The 24297-nt window shown below is 37.7% G+C and overlaps 2 protein-coding genes across 5 annotated transcripts in view; one reads left to right on the top strand and one right to left on the bottom strand.

Moving 5' to 3' along the window:
• Vsx2 (Visual system homeobox 2) overlaps positions 1–24297 on the top strand; it is a 459366-nt gene that overhangs the window by 99349 nt on the left and 335720 nt on the right. The window lies entirely within an intron of this gene.
• Positions 19713–24297, bottom strand: part of LOC141399964 (solute carrier family 46 member 2) — a 34602-nt gene continuing 30017 nt past the window's right edge. For both annotated transcript variants that reach the window (XM_073979349.1, XM_073979348.1), the window contains exons 5-9: positions 23754–24245; positions 23582–23685; positions 20343–20460; positions 20107–20263; positions 19713–19933 (exon numbers count right to left, since the gene is read on the bottom strand). In XM_073979349.1, coding sequence (XP_073835450.1) covers positions 19780–19933; positions 20107–20263; positions 20343–20460; positions 23582–23685; positions 23754–24245 — 1025 coding nt within the window. In that variant the 3' untranslated portion in view covers positions 19713–19779. The remainder of the gene's footprint in view (positions 19934–20106; positions 20264–20342; positions 20461–23581; positions 23686–23753; positions 24246–24297) is intronic.

Raw genomic sequence — 24297 nt, 5'->3', positions numbered from 1 at the left:
GCAGGTCTAGTGTAAAATTTAATTAGTATAAAATCTAATTTGTTCAAAAGTGCATGAAAAATGTTCCAACGTTTATCTTCTTTGGGGTTTCGGCTCCAACAAGCTTTCTATTGTTGATGACTGGCTGGCTGGTTGGCCTCAACAACCAACCACATAATACGCCATTTTGGTTATAGCCAAAAAGCAAGCAAGCAAAATGTCTGAGTTGTTAAAACCACAATTGTACTGCACTTTCACTTCGCCTCTCTTTGGCAAAATGATGACGGTAATGTAAACAATGATAATGCATCCTTGGTTATCCTTCCTTTTTTCTTTAGTAGCTACTGGCTGGATTGTCTTTGTCTGTCTGACTTTATGTCTATTGTGTGGCTAGGGTAATGATGTTTTCGTGCAGCATTATGACGTTTGAACATTGCATGCATCAGTGCCACCAAATGACTTATCCGTTGAGTTGAAAATGAGTACTTTCTCGGCAGTCAGGGAATACTTACCCTTACTTTACCCTTTCTACTAAAACAAGGACAAAAGGATAAATACGGAAGAGAAGAAGAATAAGTATTCTTATGTAAGATCACAAGGAATTCTCATAGGAGAACACCAGGTTTTCTTTTCGAGCTCCACCAAGTCTTTTCAAAGAATACAACCATGTCTTCTCATAGAGGACAACCTTGTTAAAGACAACGAAGTCTTTTCTTATAGAAGACTACGATGGCTTCTTTTCATAGCGAAGCACCAGGTTTTCTTAAAGAAGAACACGCGGACTTCTTCTAATTGAAGAGGACCAGATCTTACTCTTATAGATGTCCATCAGGGCTTCTTCTTATTGAAAACCACCCGGTTTTCATTTAGAAGGACACAAGGTCTTCTTATAGAAGACCATTAAGTTCTTTTCATACAGCAGACCAGCAGGTCTTTTTATTGAAGAACACCAGGTTTTCTTCTTATAGAAGGCTATCAATTCCTTTTCATACAGCAGATTATCAAGTTTTCTTCTTATTGAAAACCACCAGGTTTTCTTTTATAAGACCAACAGGCCTTCCTATTGAAGACCGCCACGTCTTCTTATAAAAAAGAATACCTGGTCCACCAGACCACCAGGTTTTGCTATAGAAGGCCGCCAGCTCTTCTTATAGAATAACACCAGCTCTTCTTACGAACCTGGTCCTGTTATAGAAGACAAGTAGGTCCTCAATATAAAACCACCAGGTTTTGATATTGAACTCCACTTAGTCTTCTCATAGAGGACCACTTGGCCTTCTCATAGAAGACCACTTGGTCTTCTCATACCAAACCACTTTCAAAACACCATTAGCGCTTTTCATTGAAGACAACCAGGTCTTTTCATGGAAGTCCACTTACCCTTCTCATAGAAGACCACTTGGTATTCTCATAGCAGACCACCCGGTCTTCCTATAGAAGACAATAGGTCTTCGTGTAGAAGACCACCAGGTCTTCTTATAAAGGACCAACATGCCTCCTTTATAATAGGACCAACATGCCTCCTTATAGAAGACCACCAAGTATTCTTACAGAATACCACCAGGTCTTCTTATAGAAGACCACCAGGTCTTCCTATAGAAGACCACAAGGTCCTCTTATAGAAGACCACAAGGTCTTCTTATAGAAGATCACAAGGTCTTCTTATAGAAGACCACAAGGTCCTCTTATAGAAGACCACAAGGTCTTCGTCTTCTTATAGAAGACCACAAGGTCTTCTTATAGAAGACCACAAGGTCTTCTTATAGAAGACCACAAGGTCTTCTTATAGAAGATCACAAGGTCTTCTTATAGAAGACCACAAGGTCTTCTTATAGAATACCACACGGTCTTCTTATAGAAGACCACAAGGTCTTCTTATAGAAGACCACAAGGTCTTCTTATAGATGACCACAAGGTCTTCTTATAGAAGACCACAAGGTCTTCTTATAGAAGACCACAAGGTCTTCTTATAGAAGACCACAAGGTCTTCTAATAGAAGACCACAAGATCTTCTTATAGAAGACCACAAGGTGTTCTTATGGAAGACCACAACGTCTTCTTATAGAAGACCACAAAGTCTTCTTATAGAAGACCACAAGGTCTTCTTATAGAAAACCACAAGGTCTTCTTATAGAAGACCACAAGGTCCTCTTATAGAAGACCACAAGGTCTTCTTATAGAAGATCACAAGGTCTTCTTATAGAAGACCACAAGTTCTTCCTATAGAAGACCACAAGGTTTTCTTATAGAAGACCACAAGGTCTTCTTATAGAAGACCACAAAGTCTTCTTATAGAAGACCACAAGGTCTTCTTATAGAAGACCACAAGGTCTTCTTATAGAAGACCACAAAGTCTTCTGATAGAAGACCACAAGGTCTTCTTATAGAAGACAACAAAGTCTTCTTATAGAAGACCACAAGGTCTTCTTATAGAAAACCACAAGGTCTTCTTATAGAAGACCACAAGGTCCTCTTATAGAAGACCACAAGGTCTTCTTATAGAAGATCACAAGGTCTTCTTATAGAAGACCACAAGGTCTTCCTATAGAAGACCACAAGGTCTTCCTATAGAAGACCACAAGGTCTTCCTATAGAAGACCACAAGGTTTTCTTATAGAAGACCACAAGGTCTTCCTATAGAAGACCACAAGGTTTTCTTATAGAAGACCAGAAGGTCTTCTTGTAGAAGACCACAAGGTCTTCTTATAGAAGACCACAAGGTCTTCGTAAAGTAGACCACAAGGTCTTCTTACAGAAGACCACAAGGTCTTCTTATAGAAGACCACTAGTTCTTCTTATAGAAGCCCACTAGGTCTTCTAATATAAGACCATCAGGTCTTCTTATAGAAGACCAAAACTTCTTATTATAGAAGACCACAAGGTCTTCTTATAGAAGACCACAAGGTCTTCTTATAGAAGACCACAAGTTCTTATTATAGAAGACCACAAGGTATTCTTACAGAAGACCACCAGGTCTTTTTACAGAAGACCACCAGGTCTTCCTATAGAAGCCCACGAGGTCTTCTTATATAAGACCGTCAGGTCTTCTTATAGAAGACCACAAGGTCTTCGTAAAGTATGCCACAAGGTCTTCTTATAGAAGACCACAAGGTCTTCTTATAGAAGACCACAAGGTCTTCTTATAGAAGACCACAAGGTCTTCTTATAGAAGACCACAAGGTCTTCTTATAGAAGACCACAAGGTCTTCTTATAGAAGACCACAAGGTCTTCTTATAGAAGACCACAAGGTCTTCTTATAGAAGGCCACAAGGTCTTCTTATAGAAGACCACAAGGTCTTCTTATAGAAGACCACAAGGTCTTCTTATAGAAGACCACAAGGTCTTCTTATAGAAGACCACAAGGTCTTCTTATAGAAGACCACTAGGTTCTCTTATGGAAGACCACCAGTTCTTCTTATGGAAGACCACTAGAACTTCTTATAGGAGACCACCAGGTCTTCTCATAGAAGACCACCAGGTTTTCTTATAGAAGACCACCAGGTCTTCTTATAGAAGACCACAAAGTCTCCTTATAGAAGACAACAAGGTCTTCCTATAGAAGACCACCAGGTCTTCTTATAGAAGACCACAAAGTCTCCTTATAGAAGACAATAAGGTCTTCTTATAGAAGACCACCAGGTCTTCTTATAAAAGACCATCAGATCTTCTTATAGAAGACCACTAGGTCTCCTTATAGGAGATCACTAGGTCTTCCTATAGAACACGGAAAAGTTTTCTTATGGACGAATACCAGGCCTTCTAATAGAAGACTACCCAGCCTTCTTATAGAAGACCACTAGGTCTTCTTATAGAAGGCCATTAGGTCTTCTTCTTGAAGACCACCAGAACTTCTTATAGAAGACCAACAGGTCTTCTTATAGAAGACCACTAGGTCCTCTTATAGAAGACTACAAGGTCCTCTTATAGAAGACCACAAGGTCTTCTTAAAGAAGACCACAAGGTCTTCTTATAGAAGACCGCAAGGTCTTCTTATAGAAGACCACAAGGTCTTCTTGTAGAAGACCACAAGGTCTTCTTGTAGAAGACCACAAGGTCTTCTTATAGTAGACCACAAGGTCTTCTTATAGAAGACCACAAGGTCTTCGTAAAGTAGACCACAAGGTCTTCTTACAGAAGACCACAAGGTCTTCTTATAGAAGACCACAAGGTCTTCTTATAGAAGACCACAAGGTCTTCTTATAGAAGACCACTAGTTCTTCTTATAGAAGACCACAAGGTCTTCTCATAGAAGTCCACAAGGTCTTCTTATAGAAGACCACAAGGTCTTCTCATAAAAGACCAAAAGGTCTTCTTATAGAAGACCACAAGGTCTTCTTATAGAAGACCACAAGGTCTTCTTATAGAAGTCCACAAGGTCTTCTTATAGAAGACCACGAGGTCTTCTTATAGAAGATCACAAGGTCTTCTTATAGAAACCACTAGGTCTTTTTATAGAAGACCACAAGGTCCTCTTATAGAAGACCACAAGGTCTTCTTATAGAAGACCACCAGCTCTCCTTATAGAAGACCATCCAGTCTTCTCAAAGTAGACTACCCAGCCTTCTTATAGAAGACCACAAGGTCTTCTTATAGAAGACCACAAGGTCTTCTTATAGACGACCACAAGGTCTTCTTATAAACGACCACAAGGTCTTCTTATAGAAGACCACAAGGTCTTCTTATAGGAGACCACTAGGTCTTCGTATAGAAGACCACTAGGTCTTCGTATAGAAGACAACCAGGTCCTTTAAAGAAGATCAACAGTCTTCTTAGAGAAGCCTAGCAGGTCTTCATATAGGAGACCACCAGGTCTTCATATAGAAGACCACTAGGTCCTCTTATAGAAGACCACCAGGTCGTCCTATAGAAGCCCACGAGGTCTTCTTTTATACGGCCATCAGGTCTTCTTATAGAAGACCACCAGGTCTTCTTACAGAAGACCACCAGGTCTTCTTACAGAAGACCACCAGGTCTTCCTATAGAAGACCACCAGGTCTTCCTATAGAAGACCACCAGGTCTTCCTATAGAAGCCCACGAGGTCTTCTTATATATATAAGACCATCGTAAACAAGACCACCAGAACTTCATATAGAAGATCACCAGGTCTTTTTATAGAAGACCACCTGGTTTTCTTTTAGAAGACCACCTGGTTTTCTTTTAGAAGACCACCAGGTCTTCATATAGAAGACCACAAAGTCTCTTTATAGTAGACAACAAGGTCTTCTTATAGAAGACCACCAGGTCTTCTTATAGGAGACCACCATGTCTTCTTATAGAAGACCACAAGGTCTTCTTATAGTATACCACCAGTTATTCTCATAGAAGACCACCAGGTCTTCTTATAGAAGACCACCCACCAGATAATTTTATAGAAGACAACCAAAAGACCATCAGTTCTTCTTATAAAAGACAACCAGCTCTTCTTATAGAAGACAACTAAGTCTTCTTATAGGAGACCACTAGGTCTTCCTATAGAACACGGAAAGGTTTTCTTATGGAAGAATACCAGGCCTTCTAATAAAAGACCACCCGGTATTCTTATAGAAGACCACCAGATCCTTTTATAGAAGACCACCTGGTCTTCTTATATCTGGTCATCTTATAGAGGACCAACTGGTCTTCTTATATAGAAGAGAACTATGTCTTCTTATAGAAGACCGTCAGGTCTTCTTATAGCTGACCGACAGGTCTTCTTATAGAAGACCACAAGGCCAAGTCATCTTATAAAAGATAAAGTCACATTATAAAAGATCACCAGGGCTTCAAAAAAGACTACCAGGTCTTCTTAGAGAAGACCACCAGTCTTTTTATAGAAGGTCCAAGGTTTCTTGCAGAAGGGTTTCCTGCCTTACAGCTACCAGGTCTTCTTTTAGAAGACCACCAGATCTTCTTTTAAAAGACCACTACGTTTTCTTTATAGGACCAACAGGCCTTCCTTTTGAAGACCAAAGATCTTCTTTTAGAAGATCACCAGGTCTTCCTTTAAAAGTTATTATCAGAAGACCTGTTGAAGAATACCAGGTCTTCCTGTCGAAGACCACCAGATCTTCTTTGCGAAGCCACCTGCTCATTCTTTTGAGGACCCACAGACCTTCAGGCCATTTTTAAAAGACCTACAGGTGTTTTAAAAATGGCCCAAAGGTCTGTGGGCCCTCAAAAGAATGACCAGGTTGCTTCTCAAATCACCAGTTCTTCTTTTAGAAGACCACCATGTCCTTTCTTGAAGGCCACCAGTTCATCATGTATCACAAGGTCTTTCGAGTGTATAAAGCCGTCCACACATTTTCTTTTCTTTCTTTTGTCAAAATTTAAATATTTTATCACCTTTACCTCTCCGCCCTTTATTTTTTTATTCGCTTTTCACTTCCAACTACTCTTAAGCCACTTTAGATGGCAATCCTTTTGAGTTAGCTTCCAAATACAATCAATTAGAGGATTTTAAGTCAATTTAAAGCTTCACTAAGTATAAAAGCCTTTACAGGGTTTTGGCCTCTTTCGAAAGTTTACATTCAATTTCAATTAAGTCATCATCATCGTTGCTATCATCAGCATGGTGGCAACACGGTCACTATCGTCAACACGTTAGGTAAGGCCAACTACTAAAATGGCTATTGGATGCAACATGGGAGATTGTGAATAGAAATGACGGGTAGGAGCGTAAACTCAATGAAAATAGGGAATGGACTACAAATAACAAAGGGGGTTCAAATTGAGTGATGGAAATTTTAAATTACATATTTAAAGTCAAATTTAAGGCTCTAAAGGCCTTGGTAGATAAGAAGCATGTCATTCTTGCTTAAGTCATTTCTGGTAAAAGACTACAGACCAAGATCGACCTAATTCAAACGTTTTCTGTCATTTCTTTATTCCTTTACCAGAAATAGCTTAAGTAAGAAAGCCAGCCGCATATGTATTGAGGCCTTACGCCTGGTTGAAGTGACACCAATTTGACCAGAAAACCAACTACATTCCTCGTCGTGACCTTTTAATTTTTTTATTTCGGTTTTAGAATATTATATAGGTCATAACCTTACTTAGGCCACGGTTATAGCTGTTCCGAACTTGTTATTCTTTCTCCCATAAACTACTTAGTCAAACTATTACATGATGAAAATATAAACCTCACTTTCTCAAATTTGATCATTCCAATGATATTCACACACTTTTTCTGTGGGATTGCCAGCACCTACTTTCATTTGCATTAAAAAGAGTGCCACGTTGCTAGCAAAAAACTAGTAACACAGAACCTAGCAAATTCCCTAGATAAAATCCGACACAAAGTCATCATCACACGCCAAAAGGAATCTAATTAACAATTTTCCATTGAGTGCACAAATTACTGCAATAAAGGGTGAGAGAGAGGAGTTTGCAAACTATAAAAAAACCCGACAACACCTTGAGTAGAATCATCTACCTTAGATTTAAGTTCAGTAGTTGGCAGAGTAGTTTAGTGCTCAACACATCACCATCGTCATCATCATCGCCACAGCCAGTTAGTTGGCATTGGACAGATGTAGTATAAAGATGCGGACGACCATGGTGTTATGCTTTTAAAATTCTTCGGAAGAAGGTGGAACAACTTTGTTAGTTATCGTCATTGTGTTGCATTTTTTGTTTTCGGAGAGAGGGAAAATACGGGCATCAGCAGCATGACAATGCTGTCAAAGTGAATTTTTCCTCACGTTGTAGTGGGTTGCTTGTAGTGGTTCGTAGACATCTTGAATGAGGAGACCAGGTTGCCAAATTAACCTTATATAAATCACCTATTTGGATCATGTTGAGAATACTTCACTCGGAGACCAATGGTCAATTGTGTTCATCATGTAAGTAAAAGAGTAAAGGTGGAATGGAAGAATAGAACAAAGAGTAAGAAGTTATCTACGAAAGAGAGATACAACAACGCGTGCTAGACATGGCCTCCCATCATCGCCTGAAGACTCTCCTGACTATATTAGCACGTCAATGGTGATGAGGATCGAAGCTGAACTTGCCTCATAAGCCATTGAATTTTACCAAAGCCATTCATACATTATAAGGTGCCGAATTCGGCCTTATAAAACCAAAGTATAACCTGAACTCTGAGTCCAATTATTAGGACTTTCTTTTTTGGAGTACATCTCCAATCTATCGCGGCAGAACAACATCAACTGCCACAACAAAGCAGAGTAGTTTTGGCTCACCTATGTTCGGAATGGTGCAACCGTTAAAATTGCTATATGTCAAGGATTGATAATGCTGCGTGTGTTACAGGCCCTCACGAAACTCTATCCCGTTTCAATTTATCTGTCAAACCAACTCAACTAACCCCAGTAGCTTTGTGGTTAAAACCCATCGAAGCAGCCTCTGCCTTTATCCTGGAGATAGAGACAAAGCCAGATTAAGCAAGAAAAGGAATATTGCAAAGTCCCAGGGACGTACGCAGGGGGGGGGCACTGGGGGCCCGGGCCCCCCCCGAAATGGTTTGGTCGACTAAAATTTTTTGAGCTACTTTAAGAAATTATTACGTTTTTCACTAAAATAATTTTTTACTTTTGGAATTTTCAAATGAAAACTTAGATTGTTCTGAATGTCATGTACTAAAAATTTATTTATGAACAAGTTGTCTAAGAAATATTTAAAATTTTTTGTTTGAATACTCTTTTTGAGAAAACTTCTAGTAAAATCTGTATTACTTCTTTTTCTCATGTAATTTCATTATCAAATAATAAAGGGTAGAGGAATTCTATAATAAATATAAAGGTCTTGAGGCTCTAAACTCATTCTGTATTCAAAAAATTACGTGTTTAGTACTCTGCGGATTGGAAGTGCATGAAATGACAAGTTTACTGGACAAAATGTACGATATATCAAGTGTTTTCCGTGGAGCATGTATCTAAAACCAATAAGAAAATTGTTTTACTGTCTTAATTTTTTATTATTTATTTTATGGAGAAAAATTTATTGTTGTGCGTCATAAAGTGCTAATATATGCTATAAGTAGCATACCCACCTGCATTTTTTCCTATCATTAACAAAGTTGTAGCTGAAAACAACCGCAAACAAACTTAATGCTCAAACATTGGTTAAATGGTATTAAATTCTGCTGTAATTTCGGGCTTTAGGCTAACAATAAATATGTACCTCATCGAAATAATGGCCTTTGACTTCTCATATGTTTCGACAAAATCCGCTTCAAATAATTTGGTGTCGATTTAGCCCAGTTCTTTCGTCTGTCTGGCTCGAGCGCATGATAACTCTCGAACGGATCAACCGAACTTTAAGTCATATCGGTCCAGTCTTTTTTTCTCACAAGTCTACCTTTGTCGAAGGTCCAAATCGATTTCTTCAGGACATAGATTAGGTTCGAATATGGATTATATCGGTTCACTCCTTCAGGTACCTCCCATACAAAGATTTCACCGAAACTTTGAACATCCTAAAATTACTTCCGAACGTTAATATGTATATCAAGTACCAAGAGGGTCTATATGGGACAACATCTTCGGATACTTCCCTCACAAAATTTCAAAATAAGTGCAATATAAGGGTTGTTCGAGAATTTATTGGACATTTTTGCCAATGCTACTCCTTGCGGTCTTGTTTACAGCGATATTCTATTTTTCGTGGGTAAGTCGATGCTTCCCGACATAACGGTTCAAAAGCTCTAAATCTTACTATGACCTACTAAACGGATTGACACGATAACTTTCAAAAGAAATGACTTCCAAAGTTAGGTCCACTTCCAAAATGGACCATTTTGCAGGTATCTTCTCCACAAAAGTGCAAAACTTTTGCGCTCTTATCGAAGTCAAATTTATGATCACGACATAAACATTTATTCGCAACGCTGATAATCGTGAAGTTTTGTACCCAAATGTTTCGACATTTTTGTCGGAAAATGTATACGTCCTAAAAAGGCAACGAAATTCTGAAACTCCCTGACTACACAATTTTTAGGACAGAGATATTGGTTATGAAGCCCTATTCGATCTGTCTATAGATGAAAGTCAATACTTTTATTAAAACTGATACTTTTTTTACTTATTTTCGAAAAGTGCATAATCTTTGGTCATAGTCCTTGGAAAGTTTTAAATGTCATCGAGTTCATAAACATCTAATCGTATAATTAAGGTAGAAATAAGGCGGAACAACCATTGGGATATCAGATGGAGCTTTTCCGACTTAACCTATTTTGTCAGGACTTAGCTAAAATTTTGCCGAGCCCGAATGTGGGTTTCGTAGTCTCAAACAGTACTGCGTGTATAATTCGGAGTATATGAATCGTAGTTGGTATCGCCCGACTCCTGATAAAAATGTTTTCTGTTCTAAATGCCTGTTCCAGAACTTTCAAGAATCTACAAATTTTTACTACTGAAAATGAGTAGATTATTGTAGTACTGGAACATACCATAAATGCAATTTTCTGAATTTTTCAGTTGCATGGACTCTATAACTTCTGGTAAAATAGTAAAGTTTTCGTGTTTTTATGACATAAAAGAATATTATTTTCTTACAAAAGCTGGCACTGTTTGATTGGAAATGTTCGGTACAAGTCTAATTTGCACTCGGGGATTCGAGTTATTATTTTTTGGAGTTATTTATTTGAATTAATTAATGGTATACAAATAACATTAATAGGCTTTTCAGATAATTCTTCTTATCAGCATCAGTCCTCGCGGTAAAATGTGTCCATTTGATAACTTAATAAGGCAAAAGTAACACAAAACTTTTTTAATGGGACTGAAGTTAATGTGTGATATATGGATATGTACTTTGAAGAATAAGAAATACTGTAAATCTTTGAAATAGAATCGAAACTGCCAAATAAGAGCTACTTTGGTTAAAAATTCCGGAATACACCAAAACGTAAACCTACAAGTATAATATTGGTTTGAAAGATTTTTTAGTTATTGCGTCAATTCTGTTGGAGAATTTGGTTAAAAACTTCAAAATACCAGGCGGAACTTTTGTATGGGGACTATACTGAACGTACTATAATATGCTGCATGTTACTCTGTTCCAAATTTCAAACTTATATCTATAATATTGTCAACTCTCTCTATTGAAATTATATACTTTGTGTCAATATTTCATATAAAATCAACTAAAACCCTTTTAAAATAGCTTTATGTAACGCTACACAACATTTTTTAATTTCATGATTTTTGGTCAAGTTGGGCCCCCCCCGAAATGAAATCCTGCGTACGTCCCTGCAAAGTCCAATCATATAAAATTATCTCAATTGTTCCTAATACATTTTATAGAGACCTGTAGGCGTATTCTGTAACTTTTATCGATTGAAAAGTTGTTAACATTTCTTTTGTTTTTGTAACACCTACAAAACAAACAAATTAAATTGTTGGAAAATAAACAATGAGTAAAATTGTTAAAAAGTTACTGAATAAGGGCAGGACCTCTTATAACTGACCTGGTCCTATTACAGAAGACCAACAATACATCTTATAGAAGAATAAGTCCTCTTAAAGAAGATTCCGTCGTCTAATAGAAGACACGGTCGTCTTATAGAAGACCCTGTCCTCTTGTAGAAGACTACCTGGCCCTCCTGTAGAAGATCTAATTGAAGGCCACCACATCTTCTTATAGAAGACCAGGTCCTCTTACAGAAGGCCACCAGGACCTCTTATGAAGACCAGGTCATCTTAATGAAGATCACAAGTTCTACTTATAGAAGGCCAGGCCATCTTGTAGAGGAGCACCAATGTAGGAGTTCAGTAAATTTTATCGATTAAAAATTTGTTAAAATTTCTGTTGTTTTTGTAACAACTACAAAACAAACAAATGCAAATGTTATAAAATATACAATGAGTGAAACTGTTAAGAAGTTACTGAATAGGCCCCCTGGGCTTCTTATAATGGTTTTATATTGAGGACCTCAAGGCCTACTTATATTAGACCTCAAGGTCAACAAGTAGGTTATCACACAAGTTTATTTTATAAAATAACAGGGATACTCCTCATAGAAGACCGCAAGGTGGTCTTCACCAGTTCTTATTACCGACAACTACCAAATCTTCTTGCAGTAGACACCAGGGTACCTATTCTGTAACTTTTTAACAACTTTACTCATTGTTTATTTTACAACAATTTCATTTGTTTGTTTTGTAGTTGTTACAAAAACAAAAGAAATTTTAACAACTTTTCAATCGTTAAAAGTTACAGAATAGGCCTACAGGTATTCCTATAAAAAAGACCACCTTATATCTTTTTATAGAGGAATACAAGGTCTTCTTATAGAAGACACCAAGATAGAAGTCCCCCAATTGTCGTGATAGGAAACCACCTGGTCCTTTTTTAGAAGACTGCATTGACCTTTTAAAGAAGACCCTCAGGATGTTTAATAAAATATCAATAGGGTTTCTTTAAAAATATAACCATGTATCCTTAAAGAAAACCCCGAAATCTTCTAATAGAAGACCACAAAATACCACAGGTTATTTTATAAAATACCACAAGGTCTTTATACCCTCAGCCTTTAGGCTAAAGAGGGTATTTACACTTTGATACGACCAAAAATGTGCCTCATCGAAATAATGGTTTTAGACCCCAAGTATGTTTGTACGATATCCGTTTCAGACAATTTTGAGTAGATCTAGCAATGTCCGTCTGTCTGTCTGTCCGTCTGTCTGTCTGTCTGGCTGGCTGGTGCGCACGATAACTCTCGAACGAAGAAGAATGTGAGGGAGACAAAACAATATACACACAACACAAACGTGTACATGCATATGTACATATATGAATTAAATTTAATTACTAAAATTTACAAAAGACAATGGCGTTGTAAAATTTTCTTCAGCACTTTTATTTGACTCCCTTAAACCTCTCGCCTCAACCAAAAAGCTTTGACAATTTGTCTTCCAAAACGGATGTTTAATTAAATAATTGTTTCCACACTTGCTCAGAAAGTCCTTTGCCACCAGGTCTCTTGTCGCCAAGACCAAGTGAGGTGTGTAGAAAACGTGATTTTATGGTCAAATAGACATTGCGTGGTATTTGTTTTATGAAATCACATATCCTTTCTTTGCTGGCGTATTAGCTGAGCAAAAAGGGAGTTTGCTGACTTCACCTGCAACTTTTGTGAGGAGGCCTTAAGGTAAATGAATGACGGGGTTGAATTGAAAAAATTATATACTGGCATTTTTCTTTTTCATGTCACAATTGGTTGGTTGTTTCGTTGGCCTTTGAAGATTCTGAGAAGTAGCTAGCCTCTAGACAAAACGTCAAGATTCTCTAGAGAAATAAAAATGCATGATTGTCTTAGAAGAGGGTTAATTTTAGACTAATCATCTGTTTCCGAACATTTAAAAGGTGACTCGTGATTTTAATTGGCTGATGGTAGACTCTTAAAAAAACGATGCTTATTGTTGGACTCTGGATGGGGTGGTTCGGCTTATACATTCTCATTTATTTGAATAGACTGCAAAAATATGTTTTTTTCATAAAAGATATGGCTACAAAATATATAAACAATATCTTAAGCTGAAACAATCAACACCAATGAGCATTACAGTGGTAACAAATTTAGCGATTTAAAGGGGTGTGTGAAGCTGCTGACGTATTAGCACAAGTCTCCGTTAATTATAGTGGATTTCATACGATGGTATCCGATGGTCAACGCAAAAGATATAGGCGTGATTCAACTCATACAATATTTCAGTTGGAAGTCTTTATTAACTTCAACTTCAGAATGATTTGATAAAACCCATAGAGGAAATAATTTTCTATCGGCTAAAGCAGAATCGGTCATAAAATCTCAAGAAGGGCTGCACAAATTCTATCTCTAAATGTTGGGCTAGAAAATGCGTGTCTGCATATTATTAATAATCTTGAGAAAAAGTGGCCATTCAAGCTTGTGTTCCTCCACTAAATACACCTAAACTCTTTATTGGCAAAATGTCAATTCATTCGATGTATCCGAAGAAATCGACATGTCTTTGAATGTCTTACCACAGAGGACATGACAGACGAATATGGTTTCAAAAGTTGCAATTCCGAAACCCAAACCAGTTGCAATTGAAGTACGTGCTAATACGAAAGTGAACAAACAAGCTATCCCCGATAACGGAACCTGTCAAGCTGATATCAGTGCCAGGATGCCCCCACCTCGTACTAACAAGAATTCAGCTGACAAGTTAATGTCAGCTTTTACACTATATAATGTCAATCTCAGGGACTCAAGAACTATACTGAGGATGCGATTAAACATTATCTGGAAGCCTTGAAGGGGAGTTTCCGGATGCGGTAAGTGTCACTGACAGGAAATGGTTGCTCAGGGTTTCAAAACAGTCTGATATTCACAGCCCGTAAAAACTCAGACCTATATTCGAGGACATAAATCACTCAATGCTTTTACTGACAGCGATCATGCGTTAAATGCGGAAACCCACAGTCTAAAAAGTTGTACAATGACATCTAAAGGTCAAGAGGGAACTATAAGAACTCCTTCACCACCTGCAATATTGAAGGTCACCCTGTCTGTGTTTGTGACTGTCCACGCCGCCGAGATCAGTAAGAAAGTGAAGGCTAAGACTGCAGTTCATTGAAAAAATATTCTTAAAAAGTCCACGCCTTCTAGACTGCAGTTCATTGAAAAAATATTCTTAAAAAGTCCACGCCTTCTAGACTGCAGTTCATTGAAAAAATATTCTTAAAAAGTCCACGCCTTCTAGACTGCAGTTCATTGAAAAAATATTCTTAAAAAGTCCACGCCTTCTAGACTGCAGTTCATTGAAAAAATATTCTTAAAAAGTCCACGCCTTCTAGACTGCAGTTCATTGAAAAAATATTCTTAAAAAGTCCACGCCTTCTAGACTGCAGTTCATTGAAAAAATATTCTTAAAAAGTCCACGCCTTCTAGACTGCAGTTCATTGAAAAAATATTCTTAAAAAGTCCACGCCTTCTAGACTGCAGTTCATTGAAAAAATATTCTTAAAAAGTCCACGCCTTCTAGACTGCAGTTCATTGAAAAAATATTCTTAAAAAGTCCACGCCTTCTAGACTGCAGTTCATTGAAAAAATATTCTTAAAAAGTCCACGCCTTCTAGACTGCAGTTCATTGAAAAAATATTCTTAAAAAGTCCACGCCTTCTAGACTGCAGTTCATTGAAAAAATATTCTTAAAAAGTCCACGCCTTCTAGACTGCAGTTCATTGAAAAAATATTCTTAAAAAGTCCACGCCTTCTAGACTGCAGTTCATTGAAAAAATATTCTTAAAAAGTCCACGCCTTCTAGACTGCAGTTCATTGAAAAAATATTCTTAAAAAGTCCACGCCTTCTAGACTGCAGTTCATTGAAAAAATATTCTTAAAAAGTCCACGCCTTCTAGACTGCAGTTCATTGAAAAAATATTCTTAAAAAGTCCACGCCTTCTAGACTGCAGTTCATTGAAAAAATATTCTTAAAAAGTCCACGCCTTCTAGACTGCAGTTCATTGAAAAAATATTCTTAAAAAGTCCACGCCTTCTAGACTGCAGTTCATTGAAAAAATATTCTTAAAAAGTCCACGCCTTCTAGACTGCAGTTCATTGAAAAAATATTCTTAAAAAGTCCACGCCTTCTAGACTGCAGTTCATTGAAAAAATATTCTTAAAAAGTCCACGCCTTCTAGACTGCAGTTCATTGAAAAAATATTCTTAAAAAGTCCACGCCTTCTAGACTGCAGTTCATTGAAAAAATATTCTTAAAAAGTCCACGCCTTCTAGACTGCAGTTCATTGAAAAAATATTCTTAAAAAGTCCACGCCTTCTAGACTGCAGTTCATTGAAAAAATATTCTTAAAAAGTCCACGCCTTCTAGACTGCAGTTCATTGAAAAAATATTCTTAAAAAGTCCACGCCTTCTAGACTGCAGTTCATTGAAAAAATATTCTTAAAAAGTCCACGCCTTCTAGACTGCAGTTCATTGAAAAAATATTCTTAAAAAGTCCACGCCTTCTAGACTGCAGTTCATTGAAAAAATATTCTTAAAAAGTCCACGCCTTCTAGACTGCAGTTCATTGAAAAAATATTCTTAAAAAGTCCACGCCTTCTAGACTGCAGTTCATTGAAAAAATATTCTTAAAAAGTCCACGCCTTCTAGACTGCAGTTCATTGAAAAAATATTCTTAAAAAATCCACGACTTTTGGTCTACAGTTCATTGAAAAAATATTCTTAAAAAATCCACGCCTTTTGGTCTACAGTTCATTGAAAAAATATTCTAAAAAAATACACGGCTGTTGGTCCGCAGTTCATTGAAAAAATATTCATAAAAAATCCACGCCTTTTGGACTGCGGTTTATTGAAAAGATATTCTTAAAAAATCCACGCTTTTGGATTGCAGTTCATTAAAAAAATATTCTTAAAAAATCCAAGACTTTTGGTCTGCAGTTCATTAAAAAAATATTCTTAAAAAATCCACGCCTTTTGGTCTGCAGTTCAGTGAAAAAATATTTTTAAAAAATCCACGCCTTTTGGTCTACAGTTCATTGAAAAAATATTCTTAAAAAATCCACTCCTTTTGGTCTGCAGTTCACTGCTAAAATATTCTTAAAAATCCACGCCTTTTGGTCTGCAGTTCAGTGAAAAAATATTTTTAAAAAATCCACGCCTTTTGGTCTACAGTTCATTGAAAAAATATTCTTAAAAAATCCACGCCTTTTGGTCTGCAGTTCATTGAAAAAATATTCTTAAAAAATCCACGCCTTTTGGTCTGCAGTTCATTGAAAAAATATTCTTAAAAAATCCACGCCTTTTGGTCTGCAGTTCATTGAAAAAATATTCTTAAAAAATCCACGCCTTTTGGTCTGCAGTTCAGTGAAAAAATATTTTTAAAAAATCCACGCCTTTTGGTCTGCAGTTCATTGAAAAAATATTCTTAAAAATCCACGATTTTTGGTCTACAGTTCATTGAAAAAATATTCTTAAAAATCCACGCCTTTTTGGTCTACAGTTTATTAAAAAATATATTCATAAAAAATTCACGCCTTTTGGTCTGCAGTTCAGTGAAAAAATATTTTTAAAAAATCCACGCCTTTTGGTCTACAGTTCATTGAAAAAATATTCTTAAAAAATCCACGCTTTTTTGTATGCAGTTCATTGAAAAAATATTCTTAAAAAATCCACGCCTTTTGGTCTGCAGTTCAATGTAAAAATATTCATAAAAAATCCACGCCTTTTGGTCTACAGTTCATTGAAAAAATATTCTTAAAAAATCCACGCCATTTGGTCTGCAGTTCATTAAAAAAATATTCTTAAAAAATCCACGACGTTTGGTCTGCAGTTCACTGAATAATATTCTTAAAAAATCCACGCCGTTTGATCTGCAGTTCACTGCAAAAATATTCTTAAAAAATCCACGCCTTTTGGTCTACAGTTCATTGAAAAAGTATTCTTAAAAAATCCACGCTTTTTTGTCTGCAGTTCATTGAAAAAATATTCTTAAAAAATCCACGCCTTTTGGTCTGCAGTTCAGTGAAAAAATATTTTTAAAAAATCCACGCCTTTTGGTCTACAGTTCATTGAAAAAATATTTTTAAAAAATCCACGCCTTTTGGTCTGCAGTTCACTGAAAAACTATTCTTAAAAAAATGCACACCTTTTGGTCTACAGTTCATTAAAAAAATATTCTTAAAAAATACACTTTTTTTGGTCTGCAGTTCACTGAAAAATTTTCTTAAAAAATCCACGCCTTTTGGTCTGCAGTTCACTGAAAAAGTATTCTTAAAAAATCCACGCCTTTTGGTCTACAGTTCATTGAAAAAGTATTCTTAAAAAATCCAAGCTTTTTTGTCTGCAGTTCATTGAAAAAATATTCTTAAAAAATCCACGCCTTTTGGTCTGCAGTTAATTGAAAAAATATTCTTAAAAAATCCACGCCTTTTGGTCTGCGGTTTATTTAAAGATATTCTTAAAAAATCCACGCCTATTGGTTTGCAGTGCGTTGAAACATATGTCTTAAAAAAATCCACGTCTGTTGGTCTGCTCTTTAGTGCCTGATCTCAAGCCTTCGTTGAACTTGCAATCAGAAAGCGATGATCTTCAATGCGAAGCAGCCATCCTGGGGCGGGTTAGAAACTAACACCAGAGATAGAGCCCTGGCTACTTATCTGGTTGATTGTCCTAACTGATATCCCAGACAGGCTCAATGACAATTCGGCTTCATTTATAGACGCCTTTCTGCGGACTCCAGGTTTCCCTTGTTGAGTGGTAGTACTTATTCAAATGCTTACGACTACGACTCTGATCACAACTCCCTATAGATGGTATTTGACATAGGAGGTTTATCAACAAGGGAAGTTAGGACCTGAACTTTGAGAAAGTTTTTAAACCGATTTAGGGTGGGAATTAGTGTGGAGTCTTTCAAACATATGCCTTCCCATTGACAGGAATCTTTCCATAGATGAGAAAAATGCTACTGCCGCTAGTATGCAAGCAGTCTTTAAGACTGCTATCGAAACATTTGTTCTCTTGGTAACCTCCCCCTTTGAATTTTGGGCTTTGTTCGAGAGCGCAGTAGAGTTTGAAGAGCTGAGCTGATATAAAATATTGTGTCTACATAATTAAGAACGTGATTAGTGTATTTGAGGGGAAAAGTTACCAAATTTTTCTGGAAGGCATCATGGTTCACAACAGATACTTTGGTGAAATTAAGGCCGCTGCTGGACTCAAATCCCGAGACCCATGTTGGAGATTAATTGGATACAAATACACAACCCATTGATGATGCCAATTTAAAAGGTGAAGCTTTGGCCAAACCTAAGCAGGGTGTACATGGTCACATACAGAGGCCGGTCGATCATTCTTCCCTTAGTAATGTTAACAGTGTTATCGGGGAATGGACGATCCTTTGAGCATTTTCACAGCATATTTACTGCTGACGGCTCGTGAATTGAGAGCAGTGAAAGTTGGGAAAAGTACACCTAGGTGCATCGGCAGTATCCTTGGACGAAGGCGAGTAAAAAAGTCAAGTGGTTGGAAAGAATTCAGGGTAGTCCATTAAAAGGCAGGGAATGCAGTATTTGTTTTTTTGCAATCTTTTTTAACCACTGTCTGAATTTGCGCTATTTCCTTACTGCATGGAAAAAGCGGTTCTCCACCCAATCACTATGGAATTTATCGTGAAATATCCTTGATTTCTTCCTCTGGAAAGTTATATGCTTTCTTTATACTAAAAGGTCTCAGGTCTCTATTCGAAGACAAAAGAATCCTCAAAGACTGTTAATTTGGTCACTTGGTATCTCATGCACTCTCAGGCATGGGACGATAGCAGTGGCGTGGGGACGATGGCATGTTCTTCAAGATGGAACAGCTTGATATAGGTATACAAACTTACAGTGCAGTGGCAAGTTTCGTCTGGGAACGAAGCTTCAAATGCAAGGTCGGAGAGTATCAAACGAACGATCTGTTAGAGAAGTGTGCCTCAAGTTTCTCTTCTACAACATTTTCCTTAGGGACATGCCCGAGCTCCCTAGCGTAAGCTTACAATTATTATATGCTGACGATGTTATCTTGGCCACGTCTGAACCAAGGGCCCGGATTGTAACATCTCATCTTGAGGTCCTTCAGGGATATTTCTATAAATGGGCTCTCAAGTTAAATGTAAGAAAGTTCTCTGCAATTGTCTTTATGGTTGAAATATATGGTAGTGTACCCTAATTCCGCTCTGTCCTGAAAATTGGGGGGCGCGAACATCCTATAAAATAATAATGCGAAATGAAACCTATTCGTCTTAATTACTAATATTAAAACATAAAAATTTAAATAAAGTTTATTTAATAATTATATTGACAAATATTTAGATAAAAATTAATTTCGTTTACTCTCTAAAGACTAGTTATTTCGGAGTCTCCATTTTGTATGGCAGTGGTGGTGCTGGTGTTGTTACCATTTCCGGCATTTTTATGACCATTTTCAGCCTTGGCAGCTTCATCGGCTTTCATTTGGGATTTACGACGTCTTACAACAAAATAACAAATACTGTGATTTTTCGGATTTCGAAAGACCAAAAATATTTAAGGAGAAGATGAAGAAAGTCAAGTAGAGAAAGAAACATAGAAAGAAAAAAGAACAAAGAACAAATTTGGAGGTTAATTCACTTCATGGCCTTTTTAACTTGGCGGAATTTCAGAGTCATTGTTAAATATACTGACATAAAGACAATAATGCTGAGTATAGCGAAAACTTCACTGAACAGGAAAATGGTACCCGGGAAAGAGTCGACAGTGCTTTCATAAATAGCACTATAGATGGGTACAAAAATTAGCTGGGACAATGGTTGAAAGATACTAAATATGGCAAACATTTTACCTGTAAATGAAAGAGAAGAGGAATTATTATTGCATGTCGAGTCCAAAAAGGACTGTTGACTGAATGACGATATACTCACTCAGTTCTTCATCATCCACAATACTGGAACCAATTGCCTTAATGGGAATAATTCTCATTGAAAGAAAACTGTCTGCCACACCACCGGCGTAAAATGTGGCTGTGTCATTGGAAAAGGCCTGAAATGAAGATTTTTTAATGATATTAATTTTTTGGATTCACTTTGACAGTTTTTATAGCCTCAGTCTTTAGGTGAAAGGTGGTATATACAAAAAAAAAATACTGAATTTTTAGAACTGTGTACACTTTTATACGAATTATCTCATCGAATTAATGGTAAGTTTGGACGAAATTCGTTTCGGACAATTTGGAGTCGATTTAGCACTGTTTGTCCATCAATCTGTCTGACTGGCTGGTGCACAAGATATGTAACTCTCGAAGAGAGCCACCGATTTGGCCAAACTTTGCACATCGCAATATTTCTTCTACACATCAGATTCAAATATGGATTTTATCACTATACACCTTTGGCGGCCATCAGACCATCTGCTATTTCACATGTATGTTGTCACATTGGGTATACTAATATACAGAACAGCTGATGTCATACATGTGAAAAAGCAGATGGTCTGATGGCTGCCTTAGTATATCTCCCTCGCCATCTTTCTAACTTTTCTGTTAAAGGACATGTATCGGATCGATTTAGAGTTTTGACAGCAGGTTGTTTTCGCGGCTTTATCCATACTTACTGAAATAATGGCCCAACAACTGCAAGAACCCCTGCCGGCACTAACTAAAATCACTTATAACCCATATCGCTTGAGCTTTGACACTAGTTACTGGATGTAGCAGTAAATTGTGGATCTGCCGAGGTACAGTTGCTTACTTTACTGAACCATGGAACAGCTGCATGGCAAAGGTATAGAGAATTTACCAACAACCGCGTCAGAGAGCTGTCTATTCCCTTAAATTCTCGGGTAGCTGAGAGACATAATCACAGCTGCACCTGCCTGCTACACATTCCTAGTCGAATACACGTATTTTGACCAAATTTCCCAGCAGAGGAGACGAGACGAGCAAAGAAAGAAACCTGAAAACCCAAGAGTTAGTAAACATGCTCTTGAAGCCAACAGACTTTTGGACGAGCTAGTGGCTAGACCGCCTGAAGCAATGCAACATTGTTGCAGGATTAAGTAATTTATGGGTATCGCATCGGAAGTCACTTTCGAATCCAGGAAAGAAGTATGAAGGCCGATACTTTCAACGACGAGACAGTGACAGAGGGGTACCCAAAGAGTAATAGGGCAAAGAAGAGTGTGCTACGCCATATTAGAGCCATCTCAGCTAAGGAGGTAACACGACAAATTACGAAATAATATGAGAAGCGGTTTCCCTGTTGCCCAACATCTGATAAAAAACCACCAGATGCTTTAATAGAAGACCACCAGAAGTCCACAACACAGTCTTCTTAAAGAAGACCACCAGGTCTTCCTAAAGATGACCACCAAGTCCTTTCCCAGAAGTCTATCAGATCTTCTTACCGGTTCTCTTGTAGAGAACCACCAAGTCTTCTTATAGAGGACCACCAGGTCGTCTGACATATGACCACCAACTACTCTTTTATAAGGTCTTCTTATAGAAGACCACCAAGTCTACCTATAGATGACCATTGGTGTACCTATAGAAAAACACCAGGTCTTCTTATAGAAGACAACAAGGTCTTCTCGTAGGATACCACCAGATCTTATAGAAGACCACCAGGCCTTCTTATAGAAGACGAAAAGGTCTTCTTATAGAAGACCACCAGGACTTCTTGTAAAAGACTTCAAGATCTTCTTATAGAAGAATTCAAGAAATTCTTATAGAAGATCTCAATGTCTTCTTATAGAAGACCTCAAGGTCTTCTTATAAAAGATCTCAATGTCTTCTTATAGACAACCTCAAGGTCTTCTTATAAACAACCTCAAGGTCTTCTTATAAAAGACCCCAAGGTTTTTTTTTTATAGAAGACCAGGTCTTATAGACCACCAGGTCTTCTTATAGGAGACCACCAGGTCTTCTTATAGGAGACCACCAGGTCTTCTTATAGGAGACCACCAGGTCTTCTTATAGGAGACCACCAGGTCTTCTTATAGGAGACCACCAGGTCTTCTTATAGGAGACCACCAGGTCTTCTTATAGGAGACCACCAGGTATTCTTATAGAAGACCAGCAGGTCTCCCTGTAGAAGACCACCAAATCTCCCTGTAGAAGACCATCAAGGTCTTCTTATAGAAGTCTTCAAGATCTTATTGTAGAAGACTTCAATGTCTTCATATAGAAGACTTCAAGATCTTCTTTCAGAAGACTTCAGGGTCTTCTGATAGGTGAGCTCAAGGTCTGCTTATAGAAGATCTCAACTTCTTCTTATAGAAGACCTCAGGGTCATATTATAGATTGAAGATTTCAAGGTCTTCTTATAGAAGACCACCAGATCTTCTTATAGCTGGCCAACAAGTTCTGCTAAACAATACCACCAGGTCCTCCTCTATGAGACTACAATGGCTCTTATAGAAGGCCATCTGCTCTTCGTACAAAGAAAGTTCAGCAGTTTTTATAGAGGACAATAGTACAGTTCTTCCTTCTGAGGAATATGAAAATATTCGCAACTGAATCGACTGTCAAAATGTTAACCACTTGGACGTCTGAAATGAGGCTCACCCTGAACATATTGGTCGATGATGTCTTGATACCGGCTACTAACTACCTCCTGGAAAATTTATGCTATGTTCGACAGCATGTTTAAATCATCCGCCCATCCGCCCGGCTATTTGCTACAAGATCAGAAGTAGGAACAATATTCTCAAGCCGCTGACCGACAGACCTTGGGGTGTTGACATAGAAACCTTGTTGACCTCTTACAAAACAATAGGCTGAGCTGAGATTTCCATGATTTAGAGAACGAGGTCCAATGGCACATGCGAGAACCTCTAGATCAACGCGGGAGGCTTGAATACCATTCACATTGATGCAGTTGCGCAGTCAGTGCAAAGATACAGTGTGACTGCCGCTGCCAAGGCAAACACTACTGATTTTAGCTTAGTTGGGATTCGGACGGTGCTGCCTGCGACCTCAATTCGTATTGGGCTCGAATTTATGGCACGATATCCAACACATGCCCTTTATGTGGATTGGTACCGCACCACACTCACCATTAGTTTAAATGCCCTGCTAAACCCACTCACCAGTCGTCGCACTACGACCACAATATGGATAATTTACTTGGGGTTTAGTATTTTTTTATCACCTTCATATACTTACAAACAATGCTCTGGATAGAGCTGTGGTACAAGCAGATACAATGCCCACCATGGCATCGGAAAGTTTTAGCATTTTACTAAATATTGCTGTGCCAATAAAGGTACCTGAAAAATTAAAAATAACTCCAATTCATTTACCACCCTTCATCTTCGAATTTATCACCTTCACTTACCCGCCAAAGAGAGCGCTGATGTAACTGTTGAATAAACACTATAATCATTGCCATTCCAATTCAACTTTTTGAAAGCAAAACGATTCCAGAAATCACCTTCACCAATACCTGGTCCCATGGTAAAGAAATAGGCCATCATCAGGAATATCAAGAGCATACGACCACGATTGGGTCTCTTTTTGAGAGGAAATTTCACATAATCCACAACTAATGTGGGATCAAAGAAATCTCTTAGGGCATTTCGTTTTTGGGGTTGGGTAGTTGTAGCAACCGCAGCATCTACGGTGTCGATGCCATTGTTGTGCCGTTGTGCAGTGGGTAAATCTTCCAGTTGTGTTATTTCGTATGCAGGATTGTCAGTACCAGAAATTGATTTTCCAGCAGCACCATCTATGTTGTCGGATTTTGAAGGTAGCTGTTTGAGTTCTTTGATATTGAATATAATATAGAGCATTCCAATGATGTTGAAAGAGAAGGCCATGGCAAAGGACCCTAAGGAAAAAAGAGAAGAGGTTAAGACATGTATGTTATAATTAATGAAGCT

Source organism: Musca autumnalis, unplaced genomic scaffold (assembly GCF_047663935.1).
Source record: "Musca autumnalis isolate F117 unplaced genomic scaffold, ASM4766393v1 scaffold_3, whole genome shotgun sequence".
Taxonomy (NCBI): Eukaryota; Metazoa; Arthropoda; class Insecta; order Diptera; family Muscidae; genus Musca; species Musca autumnalis.
Note: the sequence above shows the minus strand (reverse complement) of the source record. Positions and strands in the feature narration are given on the sequence as shown.